The sequence below is a fragment of the Sitophilus oryzae genome, unplaced genomic scaffold, assembly GCF_002938485.1.
Source record: "Sitophilus oryzae breed Bouriz unplaced genomic scaffold, Soryzae_2.0 scaffold_381_pilon_pilon, whole genome shotgun sequence".
Taxonomy (NCBI): domain Eukaryota; kingdom Metazoa; phylum Arthropoda; class Insecta; order Coleoptera; family Curculionidae; genus Sitophilus; species Sitophilus oryzae.
In genome coordinates, this window is record NW_022146953.1 from 2,245,690 (window position 1) to 2,258,506 (window position 12,817).

Here is a 12,817-nt window from a genome sequence, read left to right on the forward strand (position 1 = left end):
TTCAGGAAAACGCTTCGACAAGCATAATTTATTTGGTTTTTTACATATTTCGAAATTTTTTAAAAAATCATACAGGGTGTTCCAAAAAGTTGGGTAATTTCTTAACCACGATTCTGTCTAAACTGCTTGACGTAAAAAGCTTATTTTTGGCAAACGGATTTTTCGAAAGTCAAATTCCAACGAGATGAAACTACCTCTCAAATATTACCAAGTTATATAATAATATCGCCATATTGTTTTTTCTCATGCTGACATAAATGGGAGAAAATTTTATCCAGTTTGTATGTTAATGGAAATTCTTGCTTTGCTTTATTATCACCATTACAAATGATTAATTCGACGCGAACGAAGTCGCTGGTGCACGCTAGTATAATATATATTTCCTTCGGCCACACACCCGATTTTCCCGAACCCTGAGAGCGACCCGAAAGTACAGCGAAATAGACTCATTGACAAACAAAAATCGACATCTGTGGAGATTTTATCGTTAAATTTACCCTTATTTCAAACTCGTAAACTAATTAATTATAAGGACACTTATATTCACCTTTCATCGAGCGTAAAAAGGACGCGTAAAATTTTTTATCGCCACTATAGCGGTCCAAACAGCTAAAAAGCCGGATACTGGCAGTTTCTCTGCCGCTTTACCGATACTCCCGCTCTAATAATGGAGCCGTTCCGGTTTTATGACGTTGTTTCGGAGTTTTACTACGCGGAAAACGGCCCTGGACAAGGAGGGAAAACCTAGACCATTGTGGGAAAGGGTACGAGTGGGAGAAAGACAGAAAATGCGAATGAGATTGTCGTTAAAGGAACTGTGATTCAACAAGTGGTCGAAATTCTGTTACAGTTTCCTTTTTAGAATGGGATAAGGATATGGTTTTATCTGGTTGAGTGGTAATAGAGGTATTCTTTTTATGGATTGGTTATTAATATGTATTATGCTCCATTCAAAACCTCAAAATTAGTGGAATAAAGTACTGGTTTCAATTATACTTTGCAGTCCATTTCACTAGTTCGAAAAAGCAGTAAAATAAGCGTTCGGCATTTAACGTTGTTGTGTAAAACTGGCTAGGTATTTTTACAAAAATGAAGAAGAAAATTAAAGATAAGGGTTTATACTATATCCGTTTTCTAGCACATTTTTAAACAACTTCTTTATTTTTCAGATTTTTAGGGTCAAACATCAACAACATATTCCTTATGTTTGGACTAAATTTTCTCGAAAATAAAGACATAATTTAAAATTCCGTTACAATACGGAAATAGATTGAAGTTTTGTGATTAGTGATATATAATTTATATAGTTTTGTAACAAATTGCTCGCTATTTTATGGCAAATGCTGGAGCTCTGCAAACCTTAATCAAGCCTTAATCAAAGCACGCGTGTTTGGAATTTTGGCTGTGGCTTAACACGACAGGATCGGGCTAAGCCTTAGGCAGATTTCTGAAATATAATATATATTTCCTTCGGCCACACACCTGCTTTACTCGACCCCTGAGAGCGACCCGAAAGTACAGCGTAATAGACTCTTAAGTATGGAAAAGAGTTGAAAATTTGCTGATTTTGGCCATGTTTCCTCATAGACGTTTTCAATGGTTTCAGAAAAATAGTAGAAGTGGTGTTTCTTGCCCATCATTTTGCACAATTTTTTTTAATATTTTAAATTATGTCTACATCTAGTTCTATACTCTTAATATCAAAATGGACTACATTTTCTTTGTGTACGCCTTTTAATTAGTTAATAACAGTAGTTTTGACAAAATTTAGTGGCTTAGCTTAATTAGTAACTATAGGCAAAGAATATTATAGTTAGCAGTAGAATTATCTTTGCTATAGGTATGGAAACTTGTTGAAAAGTTTTCAATGGGTTCAGAACATCGTAATGTCTTTGGTTCAGAAGTATTGCTAAAATTATGAAAATTTTACGATTTGTACGAAATTTTATATAGATTTTGAATATATAAACGAATAAAAGTTCAAATTCTTTGTTTCTGCGAAAAAATCGATTTTTACATCTAATGTTTTTGAAAGATTTTTCTAATTGATTAAATTGTCTATATCTAGAACGATAGAGTGAAATGGGCTATATTTTCTTCTTCTATACCTTTTAATTAGTTAGTAACAGCAGTTTTATCAAAGTTGGTGACTTTGTCCGTAGTACAGATGAATAAATGGGTGATGATAATATATCTATTAAAAATTCGGATAATTGCTTAGTTGCAATAGAGAATAAAAAATAATAAATTAATTTGAAATAAAATTTAGTTCTTTTTCTCAAAAATATTTCTTGGTACATTGTTTTAATAAAGATAATATACTGGAATATCCTAATTAGTTATTTTTAGTGCCCCGTTTAAATTGTTGATAACCTATTTATATTTTTATTGAAATTATTCTTATAAACCGTTCTGCAACTGTGCATTCGCGCTAAAGATAGTATGATGTTTCATTTAAAAACAAACATATTAACGTGCCTTGTTATAGTGACTTGTTTTTTAAAGGACGGAAAGTGTGGAGTTAGGAACTGCAATCTCATACCATTACAAATCTCTAAATCGGCTCAAACTGAATCAAAAATTCAGTACCGTGGTAAGTTTTTGACACATTTATTTATTATAGTATAAAATAATAAAAATATATTGTAGATTAAAATCAAAGTAATACACTTTTCTTTCAAACGTCACAAAAGCATTAATTTTTGCGACGTGATTGACAATATGAAAAAGTCATTTTAACGCCTAAGCACAAAAGTACGAAAATATATTTTTGTGAAAGCCATTCGAAATTGTAAGTTTTGGGTTCGATAAAGGACTATTAGAGGTACAATTTAAAAATAATTTTACAAGATACAGAGTGTCCCAAATAAGTAAAAAATATCAAAGTTGTATTTTTTTAAATGGAACACTCTGTATATTATTACATTTTTAGTTTCTACGATTAAAATAAAGGTAAATTTGATTAAGATTTATTATACTTAAACCTTACCGTTTTTGAAATATTTTCAATTTTGTGAAATTGCAGTAAAAATTTTAAGGCTTCATTTCTCCGAGGGTATCAAAGTTTTTAATACTAAATATTTACTGAAGTTTATTTACTGATCAGTTATTGTGTTGCAATAATAAAAATAATACTACCTTATACAGAGTGTCTAAAAATTTATTTTAAATAATTATTAGCTTCAAACGGCAATAACTTGTTTAATTTAAATGGAACACCCTGTATATTTTACGAGAATCAGATGCACAATTTAATTGTCTATCAAATTATATTATACCATTTTTTACTCATTTTCTACGAAAACTTGAAGGGATAGGTAAAAAATGGTATAATACAATTTGATAGACAATTTAATTTTGCATCTGATTCTCCTAAAATATACAGGGCATTCTATTTAAATTAAAAAAGTTATTGCCGTTTGAAGCTAATAATTATTTAAAATAAATTTTTAGACACTCTGTATAAGGTAGTATTATTTTTATTATTGCAACACAATAACTGATCAATAAATAAACTTCATTAAATATTTAGTATTAAAAACATTGATACCCTTGGAAAAATGAAGCTTTAAAATTTTTACTGCAATTTCACAAAATTGAAAATATTTCAATAACGGTAAGGTTTAAGTATAATAAACCTTAATCAAATTTACCTTTATTTTAATCGTAGAAACTAAAAATGTAATAATATACAGGGTGTTCCATTTAAAAAAATACAACTTTGATATTTTTTATTTATTTGGGACACTCTGTATCTTGTAAAAATATTTTTAAATTGTAGCTCTAATAGTCCTTCAACGAACCCTAAACTTACAATTTGTAAAAATCTGATCGTTTAGCTACAATACTCCGTGTCGTATGTGGTGAACAACCCTGTATAGGCGGATTTTCTTGCACCACAGACTTAAAATTCGTGCAATAAATATTGTTTATTTTTGATATTTAATTATTTCTATCTAAGATCAGACTCCATGCAGAAGCACAACATCTTATTCCATCGGTAATTCAGAGGAGGAATTCTTAAGAGCATTTGTACTGTGCAAAGAAAATGGCATGGAACTAGCTACTATCACCTCAGAAGAAGAGCAAGTCGCTTTAGAAAAATATATGAAAGGACCTGATAATGATGAAGGTAATCTTATATACAGGATGGTCTAATAATAGCGTTTAACGTAAATTTTCGTTTTTAAGTTGGGACTGGTGCGAATAACAGATTTTGGTTGGGCGGCACTAGATTGGGTAGCCGAAACAAAAATGAGTTTTTATGGCTAACCACCGGACAACATTTTCACTATACAAACTGGCACCCTAACCAGCCTGATAACTATGACAATAAGGAGGAGTGTCTCCAATTAGCGTATTATTCCAACGACAAATATCTTTGGAACGATATGCGTTGCGATCTGAAGATGAAGTATGTGTGTCAGAGAACCCTTGAATGTTGTTGAGGTATTATTTTGAATGTTTAAACAAAAATAATATGAGACTGATCATGTATTTTATGTAAAATCTACATTAGTGTGTAAAATAAAGATGCTCTTTTATTTGAAGAAATTACTTTTTTCCTCACCTGAAGCTCTATTTTTGTCTTAAAAAACATAATATACAGGGTTGTCCGAACTGTATTTTGGAAACTTCAACAGTATATTCTGCAGATAAAAATAAGTAAAAAAGTTTGTATAAATGTGTGTCTTAAAATGCTTAGTTTCGGAGATACAGGGTGTAGAAATTTCATTTTTATTTTGATTTTTGCCAAATAATTTCTGAAGTAACGTCAATATTTAGATGAAAATTAGTGCCTGGGAGTTTTTTGACGTGGGAAATTTGAGTTTGATGTCAATATATTTAGAAATTAAATGAGCATTTCACTCGAACTTCCAATATTTGATTGATTTCTGTCACATAAATGACATTAATTGACAAACAAAACAAAAAAAAACAGCCTTCTCGCACTGGTTAGTTTGTTGACAGTTATAACCGAATTTTTCAGGAACCGTGTTCCGTAATAAGAAAACTTTCAGGAAACCGATAGAAACGGAACATAAAACCATAACCAAGGTAAGCAACGGAATACACACTGAATTTAGTAAATATAAAAAATTACGTTGTCCCATTGAGGCCAACGACTCCAAACACACCAGGACGGATCGTATCGATGTCTAATCCCACGATTACAAATCGAATAAAAAAAAACGAAAAAAAAGAAAGAAAGAAGAATATACATACGAAGAAGAAATTCGAAAAAAAAAACAGAATATAATGGATACAAAGAAGAAAGAGGAGATGAGGAGCCGGTATGCGACGGCGATTATTATCTTGCGTAGCGTTTTTATGATTGGAACGGCGAACCAGTATGCAAATGGACAGGGTCCGTCTATGGTCCAGTCCGGCTTCGCTTCTTTAATTCCAAACACACTGTATAAGATCCAATAAAGACTAAAACTAGAAAAAAGTTGTTGTTGTGACGTTTGAAAAAAAAGTTGTTTTTTTCATAGCAACTGTTAAAATTGCCTTATATCTATCAAAAATAGTAGATAAAATAGTACTTTAACAGCGAGGATAGATTAAAAACTTTATTTCTTCTCGCACGTTTTTTAATTGCTTCCATTTTTGAAAATTTTTGTATTCCTTTTCATAAGTTATTCGGGATTCAAATGGAAGTAGTTTGGATATGGCGATTCTCGCTTCAGTCTGAATATCTGCTGGTAATTTACTTATTTCGTTTTGAGCCATTTCTGGCTCAAATTCAATCAGCAATCGACACGAAAGAGAATTAAAAAATATTGACTCAAAACTGACAACTAAAGAGACAACTTTATTTATTTGTCAAATTACATAGAAACCGAGGGGTAAACACCTGACCAAAATGTGTACACCAGAAATCCACTTTTGATAAATAAATCCAAGGAAATCCACAGAAATCCAAGGAAATCCATAGAAATCCAAAGAAATCTAAAGAAATCCAAGGAAATCCTCAGAAATACACAGAAATCCAAAGAAATCTAAAGAAATCCACAGAAATCCAAGGAAATCCAAAAAATATTAGATGGCATTTTAAATAGTAATATAATAATATAAAGTCAATATAGTATATTTCAGGAGATTTTTATATGACATATGACCAAAGTAATAAAAAAAATTGAGAGTAAGTTTTTTATGTGAATAAACGTCTATTTCACTTACTATTAATATTATGCGGTGATTAGTATTAGTTTAAACGTCAAAATGAAATAAAAAGTAATAGACTTGGGACCATTTAAGCTGCAGTTTGACAGAATTTATTATATAGTAAGTCATTAATACCAAGCTCTGTTTGAATGAACAAATCTGCAACTTTAATTGGTCCCAATTATACATTATACTGTATACTGAAATAGTTTTATTTCATATTTAACAAATAAGGATATTTTTATAGTGTACTAGGAGGAAACAAATAATACAATAACAAAAAAAAGAATAAAAACAACAGGACCTTTGTATTAATGACTTACTATATAACAAATTCTGTCAAACTGCAGGTTAAATGGTCCCAAGTCTATTATTTTTTATTTCATTTTGACCTTTAAACTAATAAAAATATAAAATAAACTTACAACCTAACCTCACCGCATAATATTAATAGTAAGTGAAATAGACGTTTATTCACATAAAAAACTTACTCTCAATTTTTTTTATTATTTTGGTCATATGTCATATAGAAATCTCCTGAAAGATACTATATCGACTTTATATTATTATATTACTATTTAAAATGCCATCTAATATTTTTTGGATTTTCTTGGATTTCTGTGGATTTCTTTAGATTTCTGTGGATTTCCTTGGATTTCCTTGGATTTCCTTGGATTTCTTTAGATTTCTTTGGATTTCTTTGGATTTCTGTGGATTTTCTTGGATTTATTTATCAAAAGTGGATTTCTGGTGTACACAGTTTGGTCAGGAAATCTAGTAACGACATCTAGAGAAATTCACAGATATCTAATAGACATCCACAGAAATCCACGAAAATCCATTGAAATCCACAGAAATCTACGGAAATCCACAGACATCCATGGAAACCCACAGAAATCCACAGACATCCATGGAAATCCCCGGAAATCAATATAGGTGTACACCAGAAATCCACAGGTGTTTACCCCTCGATAGAACCCAACGCCAACCCAGTACAATATTTTTTCTACTCGTATTAAATTCCTTGAAATAATAATTTCTGAATATTTTTTAAAACGTAACTCGCTATGAAAAAAAATATTGTTTAATACACGACGATAAAATTGCATTATCGTTTCCCGAAATTAATTATTAATGTTTTCGGTCGATGATAAAATACCATTTTATCGTCTTGTATAAAAAATAACTATTTATATACTGTATACTTCCTGTTCCACTCTATCATCTACTCCAACCCTCCCCTAGAGTTCTTCCCCCCTCCGGGCGTTATGATCCCCACCAGGTCGATTACTTATTTATACCCCCGGAGCCGACGCGATCTCGTAACGTATTCCGGGAGGAAGATGGCGCTGTTGCCTGGGTCGGTTAGCTAATTAAAAATTAATCCGGTTAAAAGTTTTACAATTACCTGAAGGGGTTGTAAGTTGTTCCTGGAGGATGGCGCCCTCGAAATGTTCCGGACTTAATTGTTATTATAAATAAAATTGCGAAACCTGGGGGAGGAAAAAGGTACGGATAAATAGAAGGTTAAATAGAAGATAAGTTGCTGTAATTTACGATGGTATTTTTGTTGTTTTTGGATAAATTCATGGTATACAAGCCCTAACAACTATATGTTGGGACAAGGTCATATTTTGGAATTATTGCCCTGGTTTTTCAAAATGACTTTTTTAAATATAAACATAGCCATATATCCTAAACAACTTGACAATATTTTTATGAATTTGTAAATCAATCCATATTTACAGTAGCGGATTTTGTTCATAAAAGGACAAATTTGCTGACAACTAAATGTTGGTACAAGTATTTTTAAATAATTAATATCATCATAGGCGGCTTTGCTATAAACGTCACAAATGTCGCGCAAACAATTTACTTCAGCATTGACAGCTTGTAAGTGACTCGATACTTTGAGTAGTGAGGTTTACTGTAAGTAATTTTAATTTTTTTAATTTTCAATTTTGTTAATTTAATTTAAAATAATGGTCCGTGGAAAAGCTACAAATCAAAAACTACGCGAAATTATAATTCGTCAATACAGTACGGGAAAAACAATTCGAAATATTTCTGATGATTTAAGTACTCCAAAAACCACGGTCTTTAATATAATAAAAAATACGGCGAATCTGTCAATGTAAATGTTAGAGGTAAAAGTTCGGGATGGCCAAAAGTTGTATCTCAGAGAAATTTACGAAATTTAGTAAAATATTGCAAGTCTGCGAGAAGAAGTATTCTTCGCGAAGTAACAGATAAATGGAATACTGTAACTGGTTTAAATATATCAAGAGAATGTTGCCGAAAATATAAATGCGGTCTGGGGTTTTACAAGGTAAACTTTATTTTGTGTGGATAATTAATTACCTGAAGATTATTGATACAAATTCTTATTTAGGCCAAAGAAAAACCGCTACTGACAGAAATTCAAAAGAAAAATTGCTACAATTGGGCAAAATCTAAATTATCGTGGACACAAAATGATTGGAGTAAGGTCATATTTAGCGATGAATCTAAATTTGATGTTTGCGTTGGAGATCATCGAAAACGAAAAATACGAAATAAAGCAGAAGCCTTTCATAAAGATTGCTTAAAGAGGGTTGTTAAATTTCCTAAGGGGATTATGATTCGGGGTTGCATGTCAGCAAGAGGTTTGGGCAAATTAAATTTTATAGATGGCACTGTTAACGCCCAAAAATATCAACATATACTTGAGACCTCCCTTTTGCCTAGTGCTCAAGAATTGTTTCCAAACGAAGACTATATTTTCCAACAAGATGGAGCATCGTGCCATTCAGCAAAATCAACTAAAAATTGGTTCGGTAATAATAATATAAAATTTCCCCTCACAACATAAATAATATAACATATTTACGCTTAAATTATAAAAACACTCATCAATATGAGACTTTCTCCTGAACTGTTCTTTGTCTTTCCTCCTAACTACGTTTTCAATCGATTACTTTTTATGAAGGATGTATTTTTCTCGAAATGCCAATAAAAAAAATCCTTTTTTAAAGACAATTCAGCGGCATACTGTAATAATTTTAAGGCAAAAATTCAGAATTCTACCCTCGTCTAGCGCAAGCAGCGCCGCACTACAAACAACTCTCTGGCATGGCGTCTGGAGATCGAAACTAAACAGTCGCTGGCTCTATTATATTCTCGGTCTTTATTATAATGCAGCCTTGTAAATAATATCCTGCAACGGTTTAAATTACGTTGCTCACTCCCTGGCCTGGCCCGAGCCCGGCACTGAAATTTTCATAACAAAGAGCCGCAGCCGGAGCAGCTCTAGACAGTCAGCTTCGGTCTCCATTTCCATTTTCCCAAACGTATATATTAGCCGAGTTTATCGATTCGTGGCTAATTTATTAAAATAGCATGAATTTTCGAATGAATAAGTTAGCTCTCTGTTAAGCCATCATGGTTATTTTTTAATTAATTTAATGTTTTAATTACAATTACACACGTTTATATAGTCTGTAAAACGAATAACTTTGAATTTGACAGTTCCCGCGGGCTTTTCTAGTGTTAATTTTATTAGGTTATCAACTTGCGGCCATGCTGACGCAATGCCGTCTCTAATAGAATAGCCTCAGATCGAGATTTATGACGTCACGCTAGTTAGATACTACGGATTAATAAGTATGTTGTAGTTCCTCGTATTTTTGGTTTGTATTTTAAAAATGATATAGTTTACATGAAATATACATAATATACAGTTAATAAATACAATATATATACCTATTTATAGTAATAAATACTTTGGCAGATAAACTATAAACCATACAAATGCAGCAAATGTTTTACAATATGGCTGAAATCGTACTCCATAGTCAATGTAGATAGTTTTTGTGTTAAGAATAATAATTTAAAAAAATATGTGGTCATCTTTTGACAAGTTTATATTAGTTTATTAATTGCAGTAAACATTATAATATATAAATAAATTTTGTGATTGCAAATAATAATCTAATAGTAGATAATAATAATCTATTAGTAGATATTGAATGTTTTTTGTTAAATTAGATCGATTTTCAAACCCCAAAATTTAAAATATATTTTACATTTTACCCATTATCTTATGCACCAACTATTCATTATTTGTATATTGTAAAACATTTGCTGCATTTGTATGGTTCATAGTTTATTTGCCAAAGTATTTATTACTATAAATAGGTATATATTATATTGTATTTATTAACTGTATATTATGTATATTTCATGTAAACTATATCATTTTTAAAATACAAACCAAAAATACGAGGAATAATTACGTTTTCCATGTATTCTACAACATATTTATTAATCCGTAGTATCTGACTAGCGTGACGTCATAAATCTCGCTCCGTGGCTGTTCTATTAGAGACGGCATTGGTCTAATATTTAGAAATGTCAAAAGCTGATGACATTTTACTTTAGTCAATTATGACATTTCGTTTTGATTTTTGCAAGAAGAGGAAGAACTGTCACTTGTTTTATTATTTCCTTTTCTATTTCAAGAAAGTAAAAAGAGTTACCTATCTGATTCGTTCAGGCACTCAATTTAAAGAATATCAGTAACTTTTTTGACAGAGGGATTTTATATTTGCCATGTTGGTAAAAAATAACGGTCAAAATTCAAAGTTATGCATTTTATAGACTATATAAACGAGGTAAAAACGTGGCATCTTTTCTTCTTTCTTTAATTTCCCTTGTACTCCTTTTGATTAGTTAATAACAACAGCAATTTTATAGTTATTTTTTATACAAGACGATAAAATGGTATTTTATCGTCTTGTATCGTCGTGTATAAACCAATATTTTTTTCCATAGCCGAGTTACGTTTTAAAAATATCCAGAAATTATTATTTCAAGGAATTTGTAACGAGCAGAAAAAATATGCCATCCTCGATGCCCTACAAAATGCCAGAATAGACTACAGATACTCGGGCATAATATCATCTATTTACAAATCAGCTACAATGACTATCAAACTGGATGACATAAATATCACAAATAAAATTAAAATGGAAAGAGGAGTCTGATAGGGAGATACTATTTCCCCCAAACTTTTTACACTGGCCCTGGAGGACGTATTTAAGAAGCTGAACTGGGACAAGAAGGGTATTAAGGTAGATGGTGGGATGCTTAACCACTTGCGCTTCGCTGATGATGTCGTTGTCCTGGCCTCATCGTTGGAAGAACTTCAAACAATGCTCGAACAACTTCACCACACATCTGCGCAAGTAGGTTTAAAAATGAATTTGTCTAAAACTAAAACCCTAAATGAAAATGAAGAGCAAGTTAATGTTAATGGACAAAGGATTGAGAACGTTATGAGTATATATATCTAGGTCATGCCATAAAACTCGGCAAGGAAAGTCAAACAACCGAAATTTCTAGAAGGATCAAACTCGGATGGGCAGCTTTTGGTAAACTTAACTTTATATTCAAAAGCAAAATCCCAAATAACCTAAAAAGAGACGTTTACAACAAATGCGTCTTCTCTGTCATGACCTGTGGTTTGGAGACTATGACTTGTGAATCTATGAAAGAGCCATGATGGGTATCAGTCTTCGCGACCACATTAGAAATAAAGACATTCGCCGACAGACGAGGATAACGGACATTGTAGAGAGGATAGCTAACTCTAAATGGTCTTGGGCAGGACACTTGGCCAGACAGTCCGAGGAAAGATGGATAAAAAGACGTCTTTGCTGGAGGCCACACCTAGCAAAACGCCCAGTCGACCTCCTAAAAGATGGACTGATGATATCCAAACCGTAGCCGGTAAGAACTGGATGAGGAGAGCACAGAATCGAAAGAAGTGGAAGAAACTGAGAGAGGCCTACATTCTGCAGTGGATGAGTAATGGCTGAGAAGAGAAGAGAGAGAGAAAAAATATTGTGCTGGGGTTTGGCGTTGGTTTCTATGTAATTTGGCAAATAAATAAAGCTGTCTCTTTAGTGGTCAGTTTTGAGTTAATATTTTTTAATTCTCTTTCGTGTCGATTGCTGATTGAATTGGAGCCAGAAATGGCTCAAAACGAAATAAGTAAATTACCAACAGATATTCAGGCTGAGGCGACAAATGCCATATCCAAACTACTTTCATTTAAATCCCGAATAACTTATGAAAAGGAATACAAAAGTTTTCAAAAATGGAAGCAATTAAAAAACGCGCGAGAAGAAATAAAGTTTTTAACCTATCCTCGTTGTTAAAGTATCACTTAATCTACCCCTGGGGTTAAAGTACTATTTTTGATAGATATAAGGCAATTTTAACAGTTGGAATGGAAAAAAAGATTTAAAAACTCAAATTTGTAAAATTTTCCCAAAAATAAATTGGAATTGTTACGATGAATATCTTTTAAACGGTTAATTTAATCGACTAAAGAAACTAGAAAATTAGTACACCCTGTATAAGGTCGCGGTGATTTAACTTTTCCCCTCCAATACAGTCTACAATCTAATAGCACAGAATATCTAGCTACGCAACAGAAAAATACTCGAAATGAAAGAGCTAAAATTGCACAAATAAAATACTAGATGGCGCGACAATATCATAATCAGAATATAATTGGAAATTTTCAACTTTCGGTTTTGGATCGAAGTAGATCGACGGCACGTCGACGGCCTTAAAGCTCGGCTAAATATGCACAGTTGCCAGA

The 12,817-nt window shown here is 31.9% G+C and overlaps 1 protein-coding gene across 1 annotated transcript; it reads left to right on the forward strand.

Annotated features, from left to right (window-relative positions):
- Nucleotides 1-2,418: 2,418 nt before the first annotated feature.
- On the forward strand, nucleotides 2,419-4,554 carry LOC115885371 (C-type Lectin CRL-like). Its single transcript, XM_030904266.1, has 3 exons — nucleotides 2,419-2,593; nucleotides 3,962-4,132; nucleotides 4,192-4,554. The coding sequence occupies exons 1-3, from the start codon at nucleotides 2,443-2,445 to the stop codon at nucleotides 4,446-4,448; spliced, it is 579 nt and encodes a 192-aa protein (XP_030760126.1). The 5' UTR covers nucleotides 2,419-2,442; the 3' UTR covers nucleotides 4,449-4,554.
- The last annotated feature ends 8,263 nt before the right edge of the window (nucleotides 4,555-12,817 follow it).